This window comes from Pezoporus occidentalis, unplaced genomic scaffold, assembly GCF_034315485.1.
Source record: "Pezoporus occidentalis ecotype Australia unplaced genomic scaffold, CSIRO_AGI_Poc_V1 ctg8, whole genome shotgun sequence".
Lineage (NCBI taxonomy): Eukaryota > Metazoa > Chordata > Aves > Psittaciformes > Psittacidae > Pezoporus > Pezoporus occidentalis.
This window is the reverse complement of record NW_026916158.1, coordinates 3,111,245-3,139,082: the sequence shown is the minus strand read 5'-3', so window position 1 is coordinate 3,139,082 and position 27,838 is coordinate 3,111,245. Positions and strand designations below refer to the sequence as shown.

The 27,838-nt window shown below is 37.2% G+C and overlaps 1 protein-coding gene across 5 annotated transcripts; it reads left to right on the top strand.

The window, feature by feature from the left end:
* On the top strand, positions 1-27,838 carry HLTF (helicase like transcription factor). 5 transcript variants are annotated; one of them, XM_062603230.1, is made up of 24 exons: positions 1-123; positions 1,413-1,620; positions 2,182-2,348; positions 3,299-3,432; positions 4,446-4,543; positions 5,294-5,368; positions 5,577-5,768; positions 5,920-6,015; positions 6,867-6,915; positions 8,836-8,923; positions 9,637-9,716; positions 10,639-10,725; positions 10,947-11,044; positions 13,346-13,489; positions 14,373-14,511; positions 15,260-15,395; positions 15,686-15,865; positions 16,367-16,431; positions 17,547-17,725; positions 21,075-21,203; positions 22,607-22,719; positions 22,883-23,063; positions 26,059-26,139; positions 26,863-27,838. In XM_062603230.1, exons 1-24 carry the CDS (start codon positions 104-106, stop codon positions 27,013-27,015), a joined length of 2,892 nt encoding a protein of 963 aa, XP_062459214.1. In that variant the 5' UTR covers positions 1-103; the 3' UTR covers positions 27,016-27,838. The 5 variants fall into 5 exon arrangements, 4 of the variants coding, with proteins under 4 accessions (XP_062459214.1, XP_062459213.1, XP_062459212.1 ...); XM_062603229.1 differs by having other exon boundaries at positions 16,316-16,431; XM_062603228.1 differs by having other exon boundaries at positions 16,307-16,431.

Genomic DNA, 27,838 nt, shown 5'->3' with positions numbered 1-27,838 from the left:
AGTGGTTGCTGTTGGATCTGTTGTGCGGGTGCACGGTCAGGAGCGGCGGCGGGTGTAGCGTTCTCCGGTTCTGCGGACCGCGGGAGCCTCGCTGCTAGCGGCCATGTCGTGGAAGAAGCCCAGGTGAGGCGGAGGGGGTGGTGGCGGACGCTGGGACGTGCCGGTGCTGACCCACTTAGCGGCGTGCACCTCCTGCACTGGGCCGCTTCGCACCCCTTTCTGCGAGCGGCGGTCGCGGTGAACTGAAGTGGCTGGGGGAGAGACTGTGTCTCCGCCGCCCTGTGCTTGTTCTGGTTGATGTGCGATGAGTGCCGGGGCGTGCCTGCAGCTTCCTCCTTCTGACAGGGCTCCCGGAGAGGGGTTCCCCTGGGCGGCGGCAAAATGGCTTGTGGTAAACCCCGGCTGGCACGTCTGCAATTAGCACAGCAAAGCCTCTTAAACGTTGTGCCTGAGGAAATGGAATGCCGATTGAGCAGTAACTTTAGATATCATTTGCAAAAGAAACCAAAGTTTGCTATGCCAAGCTCTGAGTAGTCAGTGCATGGTATCTAGTTATTTAAGTTGGCAGTACTCTTTAATTAATCCAGCAATACAGAAGCATAGATTTGCGATCCACCGAAGGTCACAATTGTTATGTATCAGCTGAAACTTGTATTGAGATTTTATTGTTAAAGTACTCGTGTTAAAAGCAGTTGTTAGTATGTCAGTCTTCACTCAAGCACACATTAAATGCGTAGGTAGATACCTTTCCATCTCTCCACATTAAGTAACTACTGTTAAGTGAGCTACTAGGTGTATCTGATTACTAGGTGTATACTAGGTGTATCTGTTAAGTGAGCTACTAGGTGTATCATTAAGTGAGCTACTAGGTGTATCTGATCAGCAGAAGGGAAGCCTGGCTAGCAGGAGTTTGTATTAGAAATACATAGTGTAATTACCTGGCCTGCATTGGAGCAGCTGGTTATCTCTGAAGTTTATTATAAAGCAATAATACATGTCAGGTTGTGAAAGTGAGCTTAATAAATATGTGGAGTTGTTTTAGCATTTCAGTTTTTGTGGCTATAAGCCACAGAGTTAAGCAGTTACAAATAGGTTTTAAGCCTGTGAGGGAAGCTAGGGTGGAATGCATAGGTGCCATAGTTTGGTGATTTAAGTTGCCAGCTCTTTATTGTAACTGGCTTAAACTAATCTATTTGACAGACATTTTCTTCCAATACAAAATTTTCTTTTTTATTTTTTTATTTTTTTTTTTTTGGTCATGTTTCCGGGTAAAAATTACGTGAGTAAAGTTGTAAAACTTGGAGTTTATAGGTAGTATATAAAGGTGTAAAATAGATTACAAGGAAATAACTCCTCTGTTGTTATTGCTATTAAAGTTATTGTCAAATATTTCACACTTTGTCTTTCTGCAGAGATGGTGCTGGAGGATGCTCTCAATATAACATCTACAGAGAAGAGGGAAACTGTTCCCATTTCTCCTCTTCTGACTTTTCCACCAGTCTTGGGTTGGAAGGCTTCTCTGTAAGTGACACATCTGGAACAGAGGAGGACACAGACTCAGCTGTCTTGTATGGAACTTTGCGAGGAAGTGTTGTTGGATTACGGTACTACACAGGGATTGTAAGTGCATGATAAATTATAAAGCAGAATAAAAAGTTGTGAGCTTCAGAAAAAAAAAATAATTAAATTTTAATAATTTGTGGAACTTTTGACTAAGTATAATTACAATAGATATTTTCTTATAACTTGCTGTTTTCAACATTATTCACAGGAAATAATCTAAAACATTCTGATTCAAAATGTAATTAAGGTAGCAAGCTTTCAAATTTGGTTTTATTTGGTAGCTCTCCTCATCCACATAAGGGAAATTAAAGTGACTGAACACAGGAAGTTAGATAGGTCTTTGAACTGCTTACATTGTCAGAAAGTGATGTTTATTCCCTTATGAAATGTGGTAGGAGTTGAAGGAAATTCTTGCTCTCAGGATTACTTTTGAAATTGCTGTTAACTTCTTGGTAGCTCTTCTGTAATGCTTTTTATATTTCGAGTAAGTGGTAGCTTGACTGACTGAACAGAATACTATACCAAATTAATCTTTAATCTTTATGATATTGAAGGCAATGTGTGATAGATATTTCTGAAGATAATTTGCAACTAAGTGTGTTTGTTTTGCTTTGTTAGGTTAATAACAATGAAATGGTTGCACTTCAGAGAGAGCCCAATAATCCTTATGATAAAAATGCAGTGAAAGTGAATAATGTGAATGGAGACCAGGTAGGCCATATAAAAAAAGAACTAGCAGCAGCATTGGCAGGTATTATGGACAACAGACTAGCATTAATTGAAGGGTAAGTGTGAAGGTTATGATGTTGGTTCTATGAATAATAGAAATGTTTTTGATTGCTACACTAGCAAATTCTGAGAACTGTAAGAGTTCTCTCTTGACTCGCATGGCAGCTCTTTATAATGTGGAATCAGAACAGTTTGGGTTGGAAGGAACCTTAAAGATCATCTACTTCCAACCTCCCTGCCATGGCCAGGGGCACCTTCCGCTAGACCGGGTTGCTCAAAGCCCTGTCCAACCTGGCCTTGAACAGTGCCAGGGATGGGGCAGCCACAACTTCTCTGAGCAACCTGTTCCAGTGGCTCACCACCCTCATCATGAAGAACTCCCTCATATCTAATCTAAATCTACTCTCTTTCAGCTTCAAGCCATTCCCCTTTGCCCTGCCACTACAGGCCCTTGTTAAAAGCCCCTCTCCAGATTTCTTGTAGTCCCCTTTAGGTACTTGAATGCTTCTCTAAGGTCTCCCCGGAGCCTTTTCTTCTCCAGGTTGAACAATCCTAGCTCTCTCAGCCTGTCCTCGTAGGAGAGGTGCTCCAGTCCTTTGATCATGTTTGGGACCTCCTCTGGACTGGCTCTTAACAGATCTGTGTTATTCTTATGTTTGGGGTCCCAGAGCTGAATGCAGTACTCCAGGTGGGCTCTCATGAGAGCAGAGGAATACTTACTAAAGTTTTGTGTTTTCAGACTCTTTACTCTTTTGTTGAACTACATGTATACAGTTCATTCTTTTCTGTATGTGATAAAATGTAGAGACATTAGAGCAAATTCCTTAGTGATTGTTGTGGAACTCTTACATTAACTGCATGTGGTGGTTTGTATTAAAGGTTCATGGAGTATGAGAACTAACACCTGTCTGGAACATCTTGCTGAAGAAATAACAAGTTTTTTAGGGAAAAGTCAAACACTAAAAAAATTACTGTTGTGTTTTTTTTTTTTCCTGCATTTTATCAGGGTTGTCCCTTACGGAGCAAAAAATACCTTTACCATGCCTGTACAAATGAGCTTTTGGGGAAGAGAAGAAAACAAGGAAGCAGTGCTAGATCAGCTAAAAAGGCACGGATTTAAATTGGCTCCTCCTCTGAAAGGCAAGTGTTGAAGGTTTAGGTTTGAGTTGTTTCTTTTTTCCTTTTAAAATATTCAGCTTGAACTTGCCCCTGGTTGGAAGAAATGTTTGAGGGCTTAATTCTTGTCATTATCTTGTCATTCACAAAATGATTTTTTTAACTTAGTTGGGGAATAATACAAACCCCACAGCTATTGATTTCAAACTTGATAGGACACAAAAGTTTACTTCTTATATTTTATGTTACCTGCCAGCAGCTGGAGAGACAGTTGAGCAACCTCAGAAACATACTTGATTCCTTAAGTTCTTTAAAAATCCATAATGATTCCCTGAATTTCTCTAGATTGTTTTGGTTTGTATTTTTAAAAGAAAACCAGGTCAGACCCTTTCATAGGGAGAGGTTTTCAGGGACACTGCTGCCTTTTAGAAAAGTGCTAGGGCATGAATGCTACTTGTGAGGTGTGAGCAAATAGAGATGAGATGTCTCTAAACAAATGAGCTTAGCAGACATGATGCTTTGCAGAGCCAGCCTTGCACAAAAAGCACCTGTGCTTCTGGAACTAAGCTTTGTTGAAGCAGTGGTAGTCAGGATAAGGATGTGAGCAGAAATAAATGCCTGGTGAGTAATAGACCTTATTTGATGTATGCTTAGAGTTCAGTTTTTATCTTACAGGTTGCATTGCACATAGTTAATTGAAAAAGAGTTTGTAGTAAAAAAAAAAAAAGGATTTTTGCATTATCAGTTGTTGTAATGTCACCAAGTCAAATTTCACATAACACAATAATTTTTAAGAAACATGGTTGCCATCTTGAAGGATCCCAACCTGTAGCTCATTGCCTGTGAGTCTTACAAAGCTTTGTAGAAAGTTTGGCCCAGTGAAAGTAAAGAGTAAATTGAGGCTAAGAGAAAGTGAAAGATTCTGTTTTATAGCCTACAATCTGATCAGCATTGTTACTTAGAAGTCAGTGAAGTTTGAGATTGGGAAGTCATCGTATTGTTGTGTTTCAAAATACTGTCCTTTTAATGGCACGTAGGTTCAGAATGTGATTTTGCATCAAAGTGGATTTCTGGGAGAGCTGGTCCTAGTTACAGTGCTCCAGTTCATGCTACTGTGCAGTTGACACCTGAACAGGTTTGCATTTCATATCTGAATACCTGGAAGTTGAAATTTAAACACTGGGGGCCTTTAATTTTTCATTAACAAAGCAGTTCTTGTGAAGTGAAAGTCTGTTGTCTCCCCCTCCCTCCCCCCCCCCCTTTTGTGAGCCACCAGTCTGGTTTGAAGTCATCTTGAACTTTTGAACTTTTTTCCTACTGTGTGAGGAGACATTTAAGCTGTGACAGCCTTGAGTCCCATGTGATTTTTGGAAAGCTTTAGTTGTTTGGTAATTTACTTTTTACATTGTTGAGGTGGTGTCTCTGTCCTAATGCTTTACCACATAACAGGTATGTTCCCAAGTGAAAATAAAATCAGATTTCCAGGTTTTATCTTCAGATTGGTCCAGGGTGATGTGTGAAGGGTTGGGTGGTAGTTTATTTTTGGTTTTGCTTTTTGTTTGCTCTTTCAAATTAGAGTGAAGTATTACTTTAATGAGTGTTGTACAAGGATGCAAATATATTTAGGCGTCCCTTTTTTAAGTTCTTGCTTGTTTTGGCATGTGATTATCTTGGAAAAAACTGGACTTCATTTTTATGTAGCAGTAGCTAACAAACATACTCCAGCAAATCAGGTCTAAAGTGAGGCCTCTCTATAGTTCCATCTATATATATAGACCTATCTATACTGATTACCATATGACAAATAATTTAGTAGTCATTGATTGTTAGTGAGATTATTTTTAATTGCAATAATTTTAATTTCATTTTTTGTTCATTTATGCAGCTTAAAAGTGAATTTGACAAATTGTTTGAAGATCTGAAGGAAGATGATAAAACTTGTGAACTGGAAGGAGCAGAGGTATTTCTTAAGCTAGAAACCATTTTATATAAAAATATAAGTACTTTAACATCTTGATGCATGTTTAGCGTTGTCTGGATACAGGAGATGCTTGAATCGGAGTGGGGGAAATAGTAGACACAGAGGACTTCGTAAAAATTTTTTTGTTCCAAAAATTAAATGTCATACTTAATATGTGAATAGTACATAATATATCTCTAATTTGCAGGCTGTTGCCACACTCTTGCTTCCCCATCAGAAGCAGGCTTTAGCTTGGATGGTTTCACGTGAGAACAGTAGTGATTTGCCACCGTTTTGGGAAGAGAGAAGTAACTTCTACTATAATACACTTACAAATTTTGCAGAAAAGAAGCGGCCTAAAAATGTTCTTGGAGGAATACTGGCTGATGATATGGGACTGGTAATACTTATGAAGCTTGTTTTGGTTTTTGTTTGTTTTTGCTTTGTTTGGGGGGGCGGAGTCTAAATACAGAACATGTGCATGTGTTTCTTGATTGGTTGGGCATTTGGTTCATTCTGTGGAAGATACGATGTTCTTTTCTGTTATGCAGGGTAAAACACTTACTACTATTGCATTGATTCTCACAAATTTTCAAGATGGCAAGCCTCTTCCTGTTCAAAAGATCTCAAGTGATAAGTTTTATGAGGTGAGATGAAAGCATTGATATAGTTAATATAAAAACCCCTGTGCCTAGTAACTTTCTGTATGTTGAACTTTGTATGTGTTTTGTAGAAAATGAATGTTACTTAAGTACATTAAGAGAAAGAATAGGGTAGATTAATTGAAGGGAGGTGGACTATGCTACTTCAGGGTGTATAACTGAGCTGTATACTGTGTTATCTTAGGAGTATAGTATCCTTGAAAGAAGAATAAGGAGGAATAAATGCTTCTCAGTGTTAAGTTTTATAACTTCTGAAGTTTCTTATAAATTTGCCTAAAAGGCAAATTGTGACTGCGCAAATAGACTTTTCTTTTTTTTTTTTTTTTTTTTTTTCCCTGGGGTTATGCATGTGTAGTTCCTGTGGGGTTTTGAGGAAGTGCCTGTAACAACTAAAATAGCAAGCAGGGGGCCTTGGTGTAAAGCAGATAAATAAATAAATACATCTTTTGTCTTCTATTTTTGCCAAATACTTGAAATGAAGTGAGGAGGGGAAACTACAGTAAGTGAGCTAACACCAGTGTGCAAACTCTTCTTGGGTAGTTCAGTTCAAGTGCTTTTTGTTTTTATTAAGACATGATTTTGAAGACAATGAAGTAAATGAAAGGCTAGGATTAGGTCTTTATTATGCAATATTATCTGACAGTGCTAATGCTGGGAGTTGTGTTTCTTATAAATACAGCTTTTTCAGCACCTTTAAGTGACTGACTGACTTGCCACTGAGTGAGCCTTTCATGATTCAGAGCAATAATTAATCACTGATCAGATTAGTGTAATAATGTTATTGGCATTTTTTCCAGTTGCTACATTAAAGAATAAAAGTTTCCATTCCTCAATAGGAATCTGGTACTAACAGCATGAACAGCGTTGGACGCAGACTATGTAAAGGTGACAGCAAACTATCAAAAGTCCAGTAATGTTCTCATGATAATTAATGTTATGATCTGGAGTACTCTTAGTCTGTGGTCAGTGCTAATCTTCACAAACTCTTCACAATCTAAGTATCTCGGAGAGGTATTTGAAACATACCTTTAAAGATGTTTCAGTTGACATATGAAAAGATGAGTGCCTTGTGAGAAAGTTGAACCCTGCCAGGAAAGTTACCACATTCCAGAAATGGATTCAGAGTTCCTTTTGCTTTCCTTTCTACTTCCTCATAGGTAAAACAGAAGCACTTATGCATCTGTTAAAATCTTGTTTGTTTAAAAATTAGTAGCTAATTGCAATTAACTTCTGTATCAAGGGTTGGGTTTTTTTTCATATATATATTTTTAAGTAATGAGCGAGTGACAAGTGTTTAGAAGGATTTTGTCACACCTGTAGCTTTCAGGTTGTATCAGGAGAATGTACAGATATATATGAAAAATTGTAATTGCTGTTAGTAAGTTTTGTAGCTCCTCATGCTCTTGAAAATGATGAAAGAAATGTATGGGTCTTGAAGTTTTTTTGCAGTTCCTCACTGTCCTGTGAAGGAATTTTAATATAGATGCCTTAACTGATAGCACAAGAATCATAAAATGATCAAGGTTGAAAAGGACCTTAAGCTCATCTAGTTCCAACCTCCCTGCCATGGCCAGGGGAACCTTCCGCCAGACCAGGTTGCTCAAGGCCCTGTCCAGCCTGGCCTGGAACACTGCCAGGGATTGAGCATTCCCAGCTTCCTTGAACAGCCTCTTCCAGTGCTTCACCAATCTCACAGTAAAGAAATGTGAAAGCAAGATAAATGAAAGGAACCGATAAGGAGAGAACACAGTATGAAGTGCCTCTGGTGAAAGTTATTTTTATCAGTACTCTGGAAAGGAGGAAAAGCAGATTTCCATGAGGTCAATATGAGTGTTTCCAGAAAAAGCAGAACCTTTACCAAAATTGAAGAACCTAATAGCATCCAAGTTTTTGTTTTGTTTTGTTCCAGAGCATTAAGCATTTTAATGAGTTACTGTTTACAGCAGTGAGGGGAGAGCTTATTGCTACTATTATTTAATATGAAAAAAGTGATAACATCTTCCAAACCTGTACTACACCCTGCCTCCCATTTCTCGTTCTGTTACACATTAAATCGGTATCTGTTTATTGAGTTTTTGCAGGGTTTGCCGTCTTCAGGACTGTATTAAATCTGTATTAAAGTTTAAATCTGGAGTCAAGCATGAATTCACTTGCCTGAGTTATACCAAAACTCTTTGTGCAAGCACTGGTGCCTTCAGTTTTGATAGCAGCTCTGTCAATATGTTTTCTTTTTTGCATTTGTTTCTGATCTGCAGAGTTCAGAGGTGATGTTTTGTTCACTACCTGATAAAGATTTTAAGAAAACAAACAAAAACCTGCCAAAAACCCCAAACCAAAACAACTCCCTTGTGACAGCCCTTACACCCTGGACATCTGTGATGTTACCACTTTTTTCTTTTAATGTTGCAATTGTTAATTTAGCTTTTGGCAATGTAGAAATTAGTAAGGTCAAACCTGACTAATTAATGGTTGTTATTAATTAGTAAGGTCATTTAGCATTTAAGACTTCTATGAAGAACTTTACTGTTAACAGTGCAATGCTTATATTTGTGTTTTTCTTCAACAGTTTGTTTTTGACCACTTACAAGCACAGTACATGTTTTATGACTTCATAAATATTTAAGATTGTTTAAAGAGTATTTCTATTTTTCATTTTTGATCACAGTATCAGTAGCACTTGTCCCTTGCAGAACTAAGGTTTTAAAAGAAGTTCACACTTGATTAAGTTGTTTTATGTTAAAGTTGGTTTGATAATTGAGCTTAAGACTATGTATATTTTTCATAAATACCATTTACTTTATAAAGACTCTAGCAATGTGATGGACCCTGGTGTTTCTAGCATAAGAAAGTTGGAAACTGCTCCTCTGAAGTACTCAAGTTGTCTTCCAAAAAGGTAGATTATTGGAAGAATATTTTTGTTGGTTTGATATGTATATTTTGAGTAAACATAAAGTGATATGTGGTTAATACTAACCTTAGCCTAAAATGTGTTCCTGTGTTCTCCTCAGCTTTCAGTATAGTATAGTATAGTGTAGTTCTGCTTACATTTATCATTAAGTGTTCTGTATCTGTGTTGCACTTTGAAATATATTAAAAAAGCATTTACTTATTCAGCCAGGGTTGTGTGACTGCTTGCTTGCATGTCTCCTTCACTAGTAAAGGTGTCTAGTATCATCAGTGTGTGGCATGCTAAAAAAGAGGCTGTGAAGTAAATCTTTCTTCTAGTATTAATTGGGTTTTTAGGTGTTTAGAAATACTTTGCAGGCATGCTTCTGACAGGAACAGCCCTGGCCTGATGAAGTTGTGAAACTTAATAACATGTTTGAGCCTTCCCACCACACTAGCCTCTTATAATTGCGGTGAACTTCGGTGATAATCTGTACCACGTTTTATGAGCATCATTCACCCTGCAGCTCTGTGTTCTGTGCTTTCCTTTTTCAAATCCTTAGAATCAGTGAATTTTCAAATCATAGTGATATCTTGTTTGCAATATAAACTTCATCTGCTTAATGTGCTTGAGATTTAATGTGTAAATTTGAGCAGAAGTAGAGTTGTGGGGTTTCTTTCTATTTTTATTTTTTTTTTTCCCTAATGATTATACCTTAGTGATAAAGCCAAGAAACCCAGATATTCAGGAAATAGTGACTTGGGAGACTCTGAAGATTTGCTACTGCAACAAACCAAAAGTAAGTTGCAAGGAATTTCTTTTTTTATTAGTTGGTTACTGTGACATCTGGTGTCTGTCTTCCTGAAGCCAACCCAAAAAGGAATTCTAATTAACTGGAAGAGGAATTAACTAAACTTGGGGGTTTTATGCTTTGTTTTTTTTGTGTTTTGCTCAACCAGAACTTTTAAGCAGAAAATTTTAGACATTGCTGAAAAGCAGTATTTTAGTTTCAAGTGTTGTGTTCTGTTTCCTTAGCTAAAGGAGAGGTGGTGTAACAAGCTATAAGGGTAAAACAGATGGTGAAAAACACAATTAAGATTTCTAGAGTTTGACATAGACCTGTTGTCAGGGCACTAGGGTTGGAAAAACAAAAAAAATTTTTGTTTTGTGGGTTATTTTTTTGTTTGTTGATTTTTTTTTATTTATTTTTTTTTTTTTTTGCGATAAATACCTGAAATTTGGTCTTGAAGAGGCAAGAACACACGTCATTTGTTGAACTAAGTATGCATGGAATAAAAGGAGCTAACGACACTCTGGAGGAAGCAGTTAAGTTTAGGTTTAATATACTGAGTGAAACCTATGCTAAGGTAAACAACTGATAAACTGCATTCCTCTGAAGACTCATAACCTGAAAAAGATGTATAGGATACTATATTTCTGCACATATTCCTTGAATTTTGAGAGGCATATCTGGATCATGCTGTTAGCCGTATGGTTCAGTTTTAGCTAGTCCTGCAAGGAGCGGGGAGCTGAACTTGATGATCCTTATGGGTCCCTTCCAACTCAAGATATTGTACATTACCACGTAGGAAATATTCTACATTATTGCATAGGAAAGGAGAAGTAATCTGGATAACGGGCTTGATGAAACACGTCATAAAAATAAATGCACACGTATGTTCTGCATGGTGTGAAAAATCTGTATGTGTTGGGCTTTGCAGCAACTTCCTTTGTTATCCAAGAAGATCCAGGCTTTGCATCTGTTCTTCTACCTCCATCTACTTTAAAAAGACGAACAAAGAGAAAAGGTAATGAAGGAATAAAAATAATAGTGTTTCGTAGGTTGTTTTTCTAAGCATAAGTATTATGCATATGTGACTTAATAAATGAAGCTTATGTCTTTGTAAATAGCTTTGGTGCTGCAGGTGAAGTAATTTAGAAAGGACTTACAGAGAACTGTAAGTTTGTTGAACTTGTACTTTGCTTTAGTGAGCTGTTACGCCACTACATATGACTTCTGTTTTCTCAGGTACCACTAGCATTCAGTCAGTTGAGAAGAAATATTCTGGTGATGGCCCCAGAGCAACGCTGATTGTGTGTCCACTGTCTGTCTTAAGCAACTGGATTGTAAGTGCTAAGCCTCCTAAGTATGTGTATGTGATGAGTGTTGATTATTATGCAGTAGAAGTAGTACTCCCTATAATCTCTCATGCTAGGTCATGGTTTTCCTTTTTTATGAAACAGCTGCTTTCACGAGAGAGGTTTATTTGATCGAAATTTTAAAAATGGAGTCTCATTGTAATGAGAGTGCTGTTCCATGAGTAGCGAGCTCACGTTCCATTCCCTGGTTTTGACTAGGCAGATTCACTTTGGCAGTTTTGGAACTTAGGTGATTTTAGAATCATAGAATAGTTAGGGATGGAAAGGACCTTAAGATCATCTAGTTCCAACCCCCCTGCCATGGGCAGGGACACCTCACACTAAACCATATCACCCAAGGCCTCGTCCAACCTGGTCTTGAACACTGCCAGGGATGGAGCATTCGCAACCTCCCTGGGCAACCCATTCCAATGCCTCACCACCCTAACAGGAAAGAATTTCTTCCTTATATCCAATCTAAACTTCCCCTGTGTAAGTTTTAACCCATTACCCCTTCTCCTATCACTACAGTCTGTAACGAAGAGTCCCTCTACAGCATCCCTATAGGCCCCCTTCAGATACAGGAAGGCTGCTATGAGGTCTCCACGCAGTCTTCTCTTCTTCAGGCTGAACAGCCCCAACTTTCTCAGCCTATCTTCATATGGGAGGTGCTCTGGTCCCCTCATCATCCTCGTGGCCCTCCTCTGGACTTGTTCCAACAGTTCCATGTCCTTTTTATGTTGAGGACACCAGAACTGCACACAATACTCCAAGTGAGGTCTCACAAGAGCAGAGTAGAGAGGCAGGATCACCTCCTTTGACTTGCGGGTCTTTTGGTGCAGCGCACGATACGGTTGGCTTTCTGGGCTGCAAGCGCACACTGAAGCCGGCTCATGTTCATTTTCTCATCAACCAACACCCCAAAGTCCTTCTCCGTGGGGCTGCTCTGAATCTCTTTCTTTGCCCAACCTGTAGCTGTGCCTGGGATTGCTCCGACCCAGCTGCAGGGCCTTGCACTTGGCATGGTTAAACTTCATGAGGTTGGCATCAGCCCACCTCACAAGCGTGTCAAGGTCCCTCTGGATGGCATTCCTTCCCTCCAGGGTATCAACCGAACCACACAGCTTGGCGTCATCGGCAAACTTGCTGAGGGCGCACTCAATCCCACTGTCCATGTCACGACAAAGATGTTGAACAAGACCGGTCCCAACACCGATCCCTGAGGGACACCACTCATTACTGGTCTCCAGCCGGACATTGAGCCATTATTTTTAACTTCTTAAACCAGATGAAGAAGGTGGAAGAGATGGGTCCTTCTTGCATGCTCAGAAAAAAATGCTATTGTACTTTATTGATAATGCATGTGACATTAGAGGTGTTTGATTATTGGCACACTGTTCATGATACGTTGGAGTAGGTCTGCTAGGGTGAACAGGTTGAAGGGCCCTTCTGAAGCTCTGTCTCTGCACTTGTCAATGTTTGTGGTGTTTTCATGACATTTTGAATACAGATATTAAGGGGATCTCTTTAACTTTCAAGTTGTGTTTTATCTGGAAGGTTTTGTTGTCTGTGGTTAGAACATTAGTAAGAAAAGGAAACAATCTTAGATTGTAGGAAAAACACTAAAATAATGTAATTGAGAAACATCAAATAATGTAAAATAAAGAAATACTCTTTTCATCAATTCAAAATGAAATCAGTATTTAAAAAGAAAACTTGAGAATCTGGTGCTTCAAAAATTAAAATTTTTGGTTTTTTTTTGTCTTTTTTTTTTTAATTTTCAAGATTAGCGTATTCTGAGTGCTTCACAGTACAAATGTAGGGAATATATAAACATTGGTGTTAAAATGAATACTTTAACAATTGTGTTGTCATTAATCCAGTAAGGTTTTGAAAGAATGAACAAAGAGAAGGTGAAGGTAGAAAGTGAAAAAGAAACTTAAAAGCTCTTCCATTACAATTTGGGAGGAACAGGGGGGTTTGAAGTGCATATACCATCCAGATGTGAATTAATAGTGTGCAAAAAGTAGAGCTAGAGTTAATGGAATGTGATACTGTATCTATTACTAATGACTGAGGTGACTACTTCTAGTCCCTCTTTTCACCTCGGGGAGTAGTAAAAAGGAACCCAGATTCAAATGGCTTTTGTTTATATAAAGTGGCTGTAGAATGTCACAGAGCTAGAGGAAGTGTTTTTTTAGCTAAGGCAACTTTAAAAAGATATTATGCTAACAATCATGTAGCTTAACAAAGTGTCTTTTGTGTGACTTCTGTCAACTCTTCTTTCAGGACCAGTTTGAACAACACATCCACCAAGATTTTCATGTCAATATTTATATTTATTACGGTTCTGACCGTAGCAGAGACCCATCATTTCTTTCAGAACAAGACATTGTACTGACAACATACAACATCTTGGCTACTGATTACGGAGTAAGTAAATAAGAAAAAGTGTTCTTTGAAGACCCCTCACTGTTCAGGACTTCCAGTGTTCGGGCTAATGATGGTAGTATATTCAAGTGCTATTCTTGCAGGTAATGAAAAGGTTATAGTTGTAGTTTTGCTTTACATACTTTTGTACCAGTTTGCTGTGATAGCCAAGACAGGGGTTTATATTTTTATGAATTTCTTTATTTTTATTTTATTTTAATTTTATCTTTTATTTTTATTTCTTTTTTATTTTTTAATTTTTTTATTTTTTTAATTTATTTCATCTGTAGAGAAAACTATTTGTCTGCAATTATGATAACTTAAGACACTTTTTAAGGATAGAAAAAAATGGCAAGTATGTAAATCTTCCCAAATCTCAGTGGTGTGAGGCTCCCCTTTCTGCCTTTTGCCTATTACATTCAAAGAATATGGAACATATGAAAACATAGTTCCATAGTTTTTGTTGATGTGGGCTGCTGCAGCCAGGTAGCTCATTGCATGAGATGTATTTGTAAACTCATGATTTTATAGAAATTCTAGCCTTTTTAAATGCCTGAAGATTTACATCTTTAACATTAGTTCTGTGATACATTTTCTATATCTCTCTGTCCTTGAAGCCTTTCTTTTCAGGCTGAGCTGATTTTTGCTGTAGGTAATTCCTCATTCTAAGTATGAGAAGACTGGTAACATTTTCCAGGAATCATTAAATCTGAAAGGAGGAATGCCTCATTCTTAGTTTTACACTTCTGTACTGATAAATAAACAAGGTGCGCATAAATATCCTCCAATATTAATTGTGGAATCGTTACATTAATAGCCTGCTTAATCCAAGTTGTGAAAAAGTATTTTAATTTTAGTGGAAGATTAAAAAAATACTGTGTTTCAGATGAGAGGTGACAGCCCTTTACACAAAGTCATGTGGCTGAGAATTGTGTTGGATGAGGGACACACTATACGGAATCCAAATGCTCAGCAAACTAAAGCTGCCTTAAACCTGGATGGACACAGAAGATGGGTACTTACAGGTAAAATATTTGATACCAGAGGAAATGCAGTGCAGGTTGTCTTAGTATAACACCATCTTGTGTTTTCTGCTTGGTGTTTCCACTTTGGATTTTTCTGGAAGATGTCTGGGTTAATGTCTGTCTGCTTCAGATTCATTTGGAATGTTTTTGAGCTTGCATTTTAACAGCAATTTAGGTGTGTCTTTAAGTTTTTTCATTTTGTTTGCTTGGTTTATGTGGGTGTTGGGTTTTTGTTTTGTTGGGTTTTTTTTTTTTTGTTTTTTTTTTTCAGTTAGACAAATTTTGAAGTAACTTTTGATATACAGGTTTGGTAGAAGTGCAAGGAAGAAGGGACCTATTTACAATCTGGCATGTTACATCAGTTTAAAAGTTCACACTTTTATGTACTTACTGGGACCTCAGTAGCTTTTGAAATGTAATAGTCATCCTAAAAACTGCCAGGGACCATGCCAGTATATGATCCTTAAGTGTAACTTAAAGTATATCATGATTGTGATTGCTACTGGTGAAGCCGAAATGGAAAAATTAACAGCCAAGTCTCCTAGAGATCTGCGATTTTCTCACTCATGTATGTGTTTTGTGATAGTTCAATTAAAAAAGACATGTTATACTTAATGACATGTCAGCCTAGTTATAAGAGACCTCATCCGTGATGTATGGTTTGAAGAAAGCACTAAATTGTCACTTTGACTAAAGTTTGTGTTTTGTACTTTCTTTGAGGTTTTGCAATCTTTTGTTTTCTGTTTAGGCACTCCTATTCAGAATTCTGTAAAGGATTTGTGGACACTTATTTCCTTTTTAAAACTGAAGCCTTTTACTGATCGAGAGTGGTGGCACAGAACAATTCAACGTCCAGTCACAATGGGAGCTCCAGGAGGACTTGGGTACGAAGTGTTCCCAAAGGGTTTATAAAAGAGTATGACTAGCAGTGCTTGGGCAGTGTGACTAATCAGTGTTTCACGCTTGAAATGCAGTTGGTGTCAGTTCTCATTTCAACTTTGTAGTTCTAATTAATATTAAATGATTGAAATTATTTTATATTTCAGATTAATGAATTATATTGTACTGTTAGTCTTGGATTTTGTACAGAACATGTATTTATCAATAAACTAGAAAAAAGTGAAAATGAAACAACTCCAGCTGGGTAATGTGTTGTTGATATATATCTTTTTAGGCGTTTACAGTCTCTGATTAGGAGTATTACCCTTAGAAGAACTAAAACAAGTAAGGTTAAAGGAAAACCTGTTTTGGAGTTACCAGAACGAAAAGTACTCATTCAGTATGTTACACTCACAGAGGAAGAGAGACAAATCTATCAGTCGGTGAAGAAGGAGGGCAAAGCTGCTATTAGCAGGTAAGTAGAAGGCTTTCTTAATTCTGAAGGTTGGATTTTGATACCACAAACTTAGTGTTTTGGAAGTTTTGATTATGTTAGCTCTTATTAGCAAAGTGTATCAATTTGTATGCTGTAAACTAAAAATTGCAAATGAGTGTAGCATCTGTTCAGCTCTGAAGAGTAAAGTAGAGACTATTGCAGAGCTATGTATCAGAAAGAGATACTGGCTATGTAAAGAATGGCCTTAAATTTTTTGTGACCATATGTTAGTATTTCTTCTACGTCGAACATGTTACTGGTAGCCTTTTGTACCTTGTTCAGAAGAGGATTTGAGAAAATTATATTCAAACAGGGAAGTGAAAAATTAGAATATCATTCTAATAGTTACACTTCATCACTTGATGTCATCTGTTACTTCAGGCTGTAGCATTTCACACTAACAGTAAAATTTATGTTTAGACTTTTCAGTGAAGGGGCTGTACTAGCTCACTATGCTGACATCCTTGGCGTCCTCCTGAGATTGAGGCAGCTTTGTTGTCATCCTCGTCTGTGTATAAATACATCTTCGTCTAGTTTTTCAGCTGGTGAGTAAATGCTTTTGGTTCCTGTGTTTTTAAAAGGAGGACTTGCACTTCGTATTTAAGAACAGAAACACATTTGTTTGTTTTCCAAGCTTTCTAGCTTCAGCCTTCCTCTTTTCAGCTTGAATTATTGAACTTTTAGCTTTGTTACCTTTATCTTTTTCATGCCATATGTTTGAGAAGTGGGTACCCTAGCACATACTCAAATATGAGCAAAGAGGTCCTCTACAGAGCCAAAATGCACAAGGCTTGTTAAAGAGCAGTGTATCTGTTATAATAGTTTACAGAAGTGCTTTTACAGTAAATTTTTTTCTTTGCCTCAGGAGAGGAGATGTAGAGGAGCTTTCAGGAATGGCTTGTAGATTTGTAGCTTTTGTCAGCTCTGACTTTGTTATGGCTGTAAGAACAGGTGAAAGGAAAGCAACATTTTACTTTTGATAAGCCAGAACTGTACAGCTGCATAGTGTTAAAAACTGCATTTTTTTTCAGAAGCAAGTATAGTCTGCTTGAAATACTCTAAATTTGACAATTCTTAAATTTGATATTTTTAAAAATCCTATTTTGAGATGATATTGGTTATAGGCATAGTTTTTCAGGAAACTGAAAGACTGTGAGATATGGTCAGAATCTTGCTTAGAAGGTTATAATTTATCTTCCTGAAAAATACAGGGTGGAGAAGTGATTGGATAATTGTTCAACAATTATTTAGAATTTAATTAGTAACTAGTATGATTTGAATTTCTTAAAAAATGAAATAAACCAATCTTAACCGTAAATAATGTCAACTCTGTAGCAATGTTAACTACCTGAACAGCTGCCATATGAAAATTGCTTGTTCCCTTTAGGCGTTGTGTTGCATATGTACTTACCACTGTTGAGTTTCTTAGAATTCTAATTATCATTTTTCCAAGTAAGATTACTGTTCATGTGATTTGAAATTGTAGGTTAGAGTTTTCTGTAGTACTGGCCAGTTTGTGGTTTTATACATGGTAGGCTATATCCTCATTGTGTATAAACTGTCCTAGTTACATTTTGATTAATACAACTGTTTGATGTATGCCACCTCAGTATTTCCTGTATAAAAATCTCTGTTTCTAAGTATCTTTCTATATTTGCAGATAGTAAAACTCCTGAAGAACTGCGTGAGGTATTAGTGAGCAAAATGAAGCTGGTTCTGAGCTCTGGTTCAGATGAAGAATGTGCAGTTTGTTTGGAATCGCTGACTCTTCCTGTGATAACACGCTGTGCACATGTGTTTTGTAGGCCATGTATTTTTGAAGTCATTAGAAGTGAGCAGGTTGGTTGTTCTATGGTTGCAGTTAATTGTAATGGCTATTTGAAAGTGATGAACTGATATCACCAGAAGGACATCTAGCTATTGTTCCTTTAAATCATACATGAACAGTGTAAACCTAGGTATTAGCAGAGTTACAAAAACTGTTGTCCTGAAGTCAAGCTATTGAGAGTGGCTTTCAAAATGAACAGTTTTAAGGTTCACCATTATTTTCAAAGACCTTTTCCCCAGTTTTCACCTTACTTTGCCCCTGAGGTAAAAATGATGGCAACTAGTGCTGCATTATGTTCCTTCATATGGCTCGATGCCTCTTTACTGCCTTTATGTGGTGTGATACATGTGTATTTTGTTGTGCTTGAAAGAGACCGAAGTTGTGTATTGGAAGTTGACTGTTGAAGTAAAATCATGTCTATTCTCCTTATTCCAAGCTGATAACCTTCTGCTGTGAAAGAGCTGCCTTGCTAGAGGGCATCTTTATGGCCCTTCTCTGGACTGTCTCCAGAATAAGCTTGCGCTGAGGGTCTTTTGATTGGATTTTTTTGTTTTGTTTTGTTGTGGGGTTTTTTTGTTTTTTAAACATAGTATGTCTTTTTCTTGTGTGCTTCTAAGCTCTACTTTTTCTTCTTGTTTGCCTTTTCCTTTCTAGGGCAATCTGATAGTGCAGTAATCTTGCCATCGGTATCCAGTGCTGCAGCACTTCCTTTCTGGAATTGTACTCAGCCACAGTAGAGCTGCAAGTGACAGGCTAACTCTAGGTGGTGTTCTCTATTGGAGGTGGCAGGGGACAAATTAGTCCCCACTTGTGCGTAATTAGTCAACCCAACAAGACAAAGTTAGGAAGTGTTACTCTACCTGGCATGCCGTTTGACTTTGTTTCGTTGCCAGACATGCAAGGTTCTGATGCAGTTATCCTAGTTGAAAGTCTCTGAGAATTTTGAGGGAAAAGTAGTTATGTGAAATTGTTCTCTACAGAACAGAGGCTTTGTTCCAGTGCAGAGGTTCTTGGTATGTCTGTAATAGAGTCAGTGCCCCTACTTAGCCTTCATGTGTAGTTAGGCATGCAGAGAAATAAATCAGGTTATGATGTGATGGAACCTGGATTACCTGACTGTACAGTCAAGTTATTTACTATGCTTTGACTGGAAGGCATCTTGGAATCTGCAGAACTAGACCTTTGTCCAATCCCACATTGTTCCGTAGATTGCTTACATAGTAGTGAAATAGTAGGTACTGCTCCTGAACTATCATGAGTTTCTAAAGCAGTGAGTAAGCTTTTCTTATGTTCAGAATGCTTCCTAATTTAAATCAGTTTCCAAGGAAGGTTTTGCAGCTTCCAGCTAAAACACTGACAGACACCTAAATTCCAGAGTTGGGGAATTCGCTTTTTTGACATAGTAAGTATGTGTGCTAGTGCTGCATCTCAGTTGGGTAGTTCCTGTGCCTGACTGGTTACAGTGCAACGCTCTCCTAGTAAATAGCTCGGGGAAAGTACTTACCACCTTCAAAACAAAGCAACCACCTTAAAGCATGAGTTCAAACAGGATTCTGCCAGGCAATATGCCTGTGGTTTCCATTAGTAATACAAGTGAGAATATTAAGCCATTAGGCATGGGATGTGAAGCTGCCAGCCCAAAACTGCTGAGTGACAAGTTTAGCCTTTCATTGGTTACAAACTTGGATAACATTTTATCTTTCTAACGTTAACCTAAGAATATATTCTGAAATTGGAAAAACTTTCTTAGTAGTTAACAGCTTGAAAGTTAACACCTTAATTTCAGTCTTTCATTCAGTTTAGCTTCAGAAGTCCCAATGAAGCTGTAAAATCTCTACAGTATTGTTTTTATTTTCCTAGCTGTTGATAGCAGGACAGTTTTTTCACTCTTACATACTTTCACTGCAAGTCTTACATATTTGTATTGGCATTGTTTAGTTGCATTTTGGGTTTTTGTGTTGGCTTTGACTAGTACTAAATTGGAGAAGGGATGCAAAAAGATGTGTATAGCAAACTGAGAAGTCTCTGTGAGCACTGTTAGGATTTTTTTTTTTTTCAGATTTATTAGAATTCATTTATTTTGTTATTGGTGGATTTTTTTGGGTTGCTGGCAAATGGGGAATGGTTCATTTGTGACTACATTTTGGAAACTTCAGGTTCATTTGTGTTGAGGTTCTGTCTCTTCAAAGGTTATCTTTTCTTGCTGCAATAAATTCATGTATGCAGACTATGACCACCAGCCTCTTTAACTGGCTAGAAATTCATTCCAGATTTGCAGCTTCCAGTATTCATCTGCTTTGTGAGGTCTGCTTTGCAGCCTGTTTAAAGATGCCTTGGTTCTGTGGCCAGATTACTATGTAAACCTAGTTAGCTAATTTTAAAAGGTTGCTGTTAGGCAAAAGTTTTTTGTGCTTGTTATTTTTGCTCTGCAAGGTTCGGTATTTGCACAGTGCACACAGTCTTTGTTGAATTTTGTGAGTAGTCTCATGGAAGTGCTGTTGCATAAATTGTGAACTCTGCCTTATCTCGAGTATACTTCAGAGAAAAAAAAAACAAACCTTGGTGTTAAATTATGCCTCATTTCTCATCTGTGTTAAGGAAGAAGAAAAGATACTTTGTGTCTGGCCCTGACAAAGCGTATTTCATCAGACTGCAATTATTTCTGTGCAGTCTTTGAAGAAAAAGGGTTAACAAGATCTTTCTTAGCTGCAAAGAATGACTTGTCTTTGAAAGAGGGCTTATTTTTTCTGATATTTTAGTCTTCTCCCCATAGTCCAAATATTTGATTGCTTTTAAATATTTAGCTGCTTATTTCACCTATAAATATGGCCAGAAAGACAACCACTTTTGAGGAAGATTGAGTGCTTTTAAAACATGTAATATTTGTGTCACCTGATGTTCTCAGAAATGTTTGCTATTGTCATGTCAGAAATGACAAAGCAGTTGTGTTACAAATGAATCCTTGAGGACTTTTTTTTTGTATTAATACCAATAATTTCCTGAAAGGTACTTCTAAAAGTTGATCTTTAGAACTCTAAATAATTTGGTTTAACTTGATTTGATTTAAACAGGGGAAGTTTAGATTGGATATAAGGAGGAAATTCTTTCCTGTTAGGGTGGTGAGGCACTGGAATAGGTTGCCCAGGGAGGTTGTGAATGCTCCATCCCTGGCAGTGTTCAAGACTAGGTTGGACGAGGCCTTGGGTGATATGGTTTAGTGTGAGGTGTCCCTGCCCATGGCAGGGGGGTTGGAACTTGATGATCTTAAGGTCCTTTCCATCCCTAACTATTTTATGATTCTGTTCTATGATTCTATGATTTAATGTGTTTCTTCTAATGTCATTTGGGCTTTTTTTGTAGCCAAATGCCAAATGCCCTCTCTGTAGGAGTGAGCTTCGAGCAGAGCACTTGGTGGAATGTCCCCTGGAAGGGGAAGTAGATTCAAGTAATGAAAAGAAGTCCGATCAGGAGTGGATATCGAGTTCAAAGGTACATTTCATAGTGTTTTACTTAGCTTTGTTACGGGTTTGTAGAGCACTCTCTAGAATATTTATGTAAATACACTGAACATACTTTACATATGCATAACCTTATTATTTGAAAATCTTCACAGACTAGTTGGCACAGGAGAAAATATGTAATAAAATCTCATCACAAACTTTGCAGCAGGGAAACGAGAAAAGGAGCACCAGTTGGAATTTGGTAACAGTCATTGTGCTGTACAGAGATGCATACTAATTATGTGAGACTTTCGATAAAAAAAGCTATTGCTTTGCATTTTGTTTCTGAAGGTTTCTGTGGGTATAGAACTACTATAGAGTAGAGATTATTCAGCTCTTAATTTACTTTTAGAAACTAAAAAGCTGCATCAGTCCTTTCTTAAAGCTTGTCTAAAGAATATGCATTTTGCTCTAGAGGGCAAAATTAACTGGGCATCATATGTTCAATATAACATGTCAGATAAACTAGTGAGATTTTTATTTTGGTTTGCAGACTGGTTTCTCAAGGTCTGTCACATTTTTTGCCCCACCTTCATTGTGCATTCACTGCAAGAAATTAAATCTTTCTTCTTGTACTTTGACCTGTTTGTTTTGAGTTTGATTTTTCTGAAACATTTTTTAAAATTTTTTTAAAATTTTTATTCTTGCAAAACTTGGCTATAAATTTATTCTCTAAAAATTTTTCTGTGGAGGCCTGAGACCTAATTTAGGACTTTGTGCTCTGAAATAAATTTATTTATTTATTTATTCATTTTTATACTTTACCTGGTGCAGTTACTTGCCTTCTTTAGTTAGTGGTTCTTTGCCTCATCATAGCTAAACCTTACATGAGAAAACTGGCAATGTTCTTTTGCCTCAGATCCAATTCAGTGTTCTTTTTGTTCTCATGTTGGTCTCAGGAGTGCTTCTGGTGCCTCCTTGTTCTCTATCATACCTAGCTAAGGGTATTGCATAATTTGTTTGCCTGAATATTCCCAGGGAAGGCCTTTCTTGATTAGTGCTAAGTAGAACACTTGCCCCAGGGCTGTACCTTTCTTAAGCCTGACTTTTCAGAATTCCAGTACTCTGTTCCTCCATTTTTTTTTAATTTTTTATTTTTTTTTTTTCCTTCATATGTCCTGGAGGCAGGGACCTTACTGACCCCTGACAAGGAGAAGTATGTCTGGAGAATGGGTTTGTGAATCCTCCCCCAAAGCGCCATCAGTCACCATTAAAAGTGCTCAACCCTTATGTTTCTTTGAAAGCTAAGAGACCCACACCCCCCCTGAATTTAAGATTAATTTAAAAGGTATTGCTGAGCAGTTACTTCTTAGTTGAAACTCATCGAAGCACCTATAGGAGAAGGATCTAACCAAGTCAGAATAAGCTACATAAGTCTTTATTTGATTTCAGATAAATGCTCTCATGCATGCTTTGATAGAACTACGGAGGGATGATCCAACTGCTAAATGTCTAGTTGTTTCTCAGTTTACAACTTTCCTGTCACTGATAGAAAATCCCTTGAAGTAAGTAGAACTACTGTCATTTTTAATAAACACATTTTTTTAGTGTTTTAGAAAATTTCTCAAAATTATTTCAATATAGTGGTTGGAATTTTGATTATTCCCCCCCCCCCCCGTTGTTACAGAAAATGGATTGGTAAATTGAACATTTTTACTTTCTCTTCAGAGAATCAGGGTTTACCTTTGCTCGTTTGGATGGGTCAATGGCACAGAAGAAAAGAGTAGAAGCAATTCAGTGTTTTCAAAGCAGCCAAGGAGGATCCCCAACTGTAATGCTTTTGTCTCTGAAAGCAGGTGGAGTTGGATTAAATCTGACAGCAGCTTCCCGAGTGTTTTTAATGGATCCTGTGAGTAACAGGTTGTTAATAATGATCTGGTTTACATCTAGGTGAACCTCTTTTTGGTGCTTTCCTAGGAGTACAATGAAAGGCCTTCTGACAATGAATGATACTGATGAGTACCTGTTAAAGGGCAAATAGTGGTTTTCTTAATTTGTTTCCCTGGCACGTTTTTATTTTAACACAGTGTTTTTGTGCTGTTATTTACTGTGAATAGAAAGAATATTAGTAGCATTGTTAACAAAGTGCTGTGACACAGTGTAGCATTTGATATCTATTCCTTCTCTATTTATTTCTCTTTCTGTCTGACACTTCTGAATGTATTTTTCTGTTTGTTCTGTTTAATAACTTCAAAAGCCATAAAGTGAAAACTCAGGAACAGTGTAATTTTTTTTTTTTTTCCTGTGGTACAGTGTAATGCTTCTCTGCTCTGGTCTCTTCTGTTATTTTTGTGCATTTATTTAAAAAATACAGATATTAGTCTGAGGTTACTTTTTGTAGTTGTAGGAGACCGAGAAAGATGGTGATACCTAAATTTATGACATTTTTTTCCTTTCGTTAAAGTGCTTGGGAATGCAGAATTGTTTGTAAGGAATAAAAATGTAAATTACATTTCTTGATAGCAAAATAGTGTTCTTAAATTGGTTTGTGTCTTTTTGTGTCATTGTACAACTGAATTTCCCTGTTCAGTCTGTACTCCTCTCCCTGGTGTCCTGTTTTTTTAGCAGTTGGAAACTGAGACAAATTCTGCAGTTGGTGCACTTCAAAACAAACCAAAGTAAATTAAAATAATAGTGTAACTCTGCACTTGGGTATCTGGTTATACCAGTAATAAAGTACTAGATTGAACATCAGGTTAGTGATAACAACAGCATAAAGACAAAAGCTATTTACTTAATAAACTAAAGGAATTAAATATGAGTTAGAATAGGGAGCAGTTGCCTTGGAAAAGGTTTCTTATGAATTATAATACATCTTCACAAGGACTGTCTTTGTATGTGTTTCATTCAATAGTTCAGTTGGAAGGGACCTTCAGCACCGCACCACCATCTAGTCCAACTGTTTGGTTGTTTTTTTTAAAAGAATTCTCTGAATAAGAAAACCTGTGGGAAGTCCAAGAGAATTTCAGTTTTCTGTGAAGATTATGAGGTGTTATGCATACACTGTCCTGCAGCAAGCAGTTGTAAGAAAATAAGTTAAGCATTGTTGACACTGACTCATCTACAGTATATAGTTACATCTCACAAACCACTACCAAATATAATTGGAGCCTTTATACACTGATACCATTGAACAACTCCTCATCCTGCTGGTAACCATCTTGTAATGGTAGCCACCCCATGTGGCAGTGGTTGACTATTTACATTTGATGAAGGGGCAGTGGGACCACATGACCTTTATGGTCTCATGTTTGAATGTTCAGTGCTGAATGAGATGCGGTCATGCATTAGCATTCTTTGAGTGGCAATAAGAGGATTTAAGAAGAGGAAAAACCTCTGGAGCTAGTGGAAAAAAACAGTTTTTCTACTCAAATTCTGTGGATTTGTTGTAGAACTGTAGCTTAGGGGTCTGCTGACAGGTGTTGTGTGACAGTGCAAGGGAGTAGCATTTACCCAACCACAGAGTATGCCCCTCCCCCCACTTTTTTACAGTGTTTGTTTAAATACACTCGTATCTGCTGAATTCTCACCTTTAGGAAGAAGTACAAACCTCTAATCTGAGAGTACCGCAAGTATACAAGTTTCTCTGAGGCTCGATTTTTTTTTTTTTTTTTTTTTTTTTTTTTTTTTTTTTATATTTTCCCATGTAAAATACAGTATCCTTTGTATGAGGATACTGCAGAAAGGCACAGAGCTATTTCAGTTCAGTTTTCCTTTGAACTGATGAGAGAAGAAGAGTGAGAGTAGTACACTTTGGTCCTACTTGATTACACCAAAGATAGAATGGAACATGCTTGTGCATGATTGGGCTAGCTCTTGCCTCAAGACATCATCTTCCTACAGTCAGATTAGTATTGGAACAGTTTGCTCTACATAGCCAGGAATGTTCATCTTGCAGTGACAGATAAATCATTTGTTGTACTTCTGCTCACTGTCTTATATTGGAGAAGCAAGACTTGTTTGGCTTCTATCTTGCAGCTTGATGTCTTAAGTGGGTTTAGGCATCAGAGGTTCTTAGAATCTAAATAATCTTCTTTTGTGTTAGCCTAGGGCTTTTCTTTCCCCCATTCTGTAGAAAGGAGTTGTTAAGAAGAGTTCCTAGGTAACTCTCAGTATGTGGGAGACAGGGCAAGGTGAGCCCATTGCATGAGACTTGCTTATCACAGGCAGAACACGATTACATTTTAGCTAGATTTAAATACCTGTTGTGTGACAATGAGTAGCATTATACCTTTAAATAGAAAAAACACCCTGGAAAAATGCAGAGCAAACCTGGCATTTCCCAAATCCTTATATTTAGTGTTATATTCTAAGCATAAGTAGGAAAAGCTACACTATTATTTTGTGTTCTGCAAGTTCCTTGTTTTAACTACCTTCATGATTATTGCATGTACTGATGGAAGCATACATGGCCTTCCTTTTTTAATGACAAGGGGACTTGGTCTACTGATGAATTAACTGCCTGTGTTCAGCTGGTTTAGGTTTTGTTATCAGGAAAAGAGAACTGAGGCAGTTAGTATATACAGTGTTTATTTCAGAAATAAAATTATAACAAGATTGTTTTGATGTCTCCTAGACTCCTGACAAACCTAGTTTTTAAAGCATTTGCCCATTTACAAGTTCCTGCTTGTTATGAATATATAACCAGAAGTTCTCAAAGCTTTATTTATATTGGGATACTTAAGTGAGAAATCAGGTTGTGAGTAATTAATCTGCAGGCAGTATTTGTACAAGAGATGGTGGTACTTCCATCATCATCAGATAACTTCCTTGTGATTCTGTGTGCATTTTATTATGTATTTTGACCAGTGGTTATTTAACTTGTTCATTACTGCGATTGATAGGCTTGGAATCCTGCTGCAGAAGACCAATGTTTTGACAGATGTCACAGGCTGGGTCAGAAGCATAATGTTGTTATAACTAAGGTGAGTTGAGAGATGATCTGTTGGACCAGTGTTCTGATTATGAATAAATAAATTATTTTCCAGAAAGCTTTGTTGTGTTTTTAGAAGAATTGTGACATCATAATCTCACCAGTAAACTCAAAAGTTGTGATTTTTGAAGTGTGGGCTTTGGATTGTAAGATTATATTAAATGTAAGCTACTTCCTGTGAAATAATCACTTTAGAAATCAGATGTCCCTGTTGTGAGCTATTTGGAGCGATATATATGGGGTAGTATTGCTGCTGCCTGGCCTGGCTGTTAGCTTATTGTCTTGAAAGTATGTAGAATGCTTTTGCTTTTGTCATAGCAGCTCGTTCGGCTGCAAAAGAGCAGCTGGTATGTCTCATTAATACTTGGTCACAAAAAACATTACTTGGGAAATTGAAGACTGGTTCTCTTCTCATATAAGTAGCAAATAAGAGATAAATATTCTTCCGATAAGTATTAAAAAAAAGGTGCGTGGGTGTGTGTTTAAAATGCAAAACATTCTCTGTCTACACTATAACTCTTCCCTTTTGTGTTTGCTTCACAAAGTAGTAACAAAATATAAGTGTGCTTTAGGCTCACTCAGCTATTTTTTCCCCCTAAGTACCTAAATGTCCCATCCTAAACATTTAATTAAACACACCCCCCCCCAAAAAAAAACAACAAAAAACCAAACAACAAACCCCAACATTTTAGTGGGGCCTTTTTTTGTATTTCAGTTCATTGTGAAGGATTCAGTGGAAGAAAATATGCTGAAAATTCAGAACAAGAAGAGGGAACTTGCAGCAGGAGCCTTTGCTACTAAAAAGCCTTCAGCAAGTGAAATAAAACAAACCAAAATTAAGGAAATTAAGGCTCTAATTGATTTATAGCTTGAAAATGTGGTAAAATAATATATTTAATATTGCTCTTCAAGTTGCTCTCTTGTTAACTTCTAATTTTGCTGTCTTTGTTGTCAAAACATAAATGCTTCACATAAACTACAAAATCTAATTTTCTCCTAAATGTTAAGTTTAGAAATGTACAAACTTGTTTTGTATTCCTGAAATCTTTCCAGTGTTCACTCCTTTGAAATGTTGACTATTATGTACAGCACTTAAGAACACATAAAAATCCATGAAACAGAAATGAGTATTCATGCATTCTAATTTGCAAGAATTTCATATCTTTTTAGAGGTAACTAAAGGGTTTGTCCTTCAGATAAAACCCTTAAGAAATGAATTAACTTCATGTTTCAATCTTGGTGTGTTCCTGATACCCAAACAGATCATCTGGATTGTTTGTTTCAGAATAGGTGGTCACTGACCACTTCAGAAGGAATTCTTTTGTTCAAAGATGGTAGTTAATTCAAAATTCTAAAATATTCTAAATGATACAAAGGTGCAGCAGGGGGTTCCTCTGTTGATTACTTTTCAGGGGATAGTGAAAATGAAATACTTAAAATTTGTAAAACTTTCATAATATTTTACTTCCCTTAAGCAGAACTCCACTTATTTTTGTAAAAATAAAGGTTTTATGATTGAATGAAATGCTAGAATCATAGGCTTGTATTGATAACGTGATTTCTTTTAGTTTCTGTAGACACTTTGAACAGTAAAACTGTGCTATATGCAAAGTAGAATACAACCCACTGACTTGCCAATGAATCAGTTAGTCCTTGCAGAATAAATTAATAACTGCCAGCTTTCTAACAGT

Coding starts and splice junctions, on each gene's coding strand:
- HLTF (XM_062603228.1), top strand. CDS start 104: ATGTCGTGGAAGAAGCCCAG. Junction 13,490..14,372: donor TCTTGGCTACTGATTACGGA/GTAAGTAAATAA, acceptor ACTGTGTTTCAG/ATGAGAGGTGACAGCCCTTT. Junction 15,396..15,685: donor GGAGCTCCAGGAGGACTTGG/GTACGAAGTGTT, acceptor ATATCTTTTTAG/GCGTTTACAGTCTCTGATTA.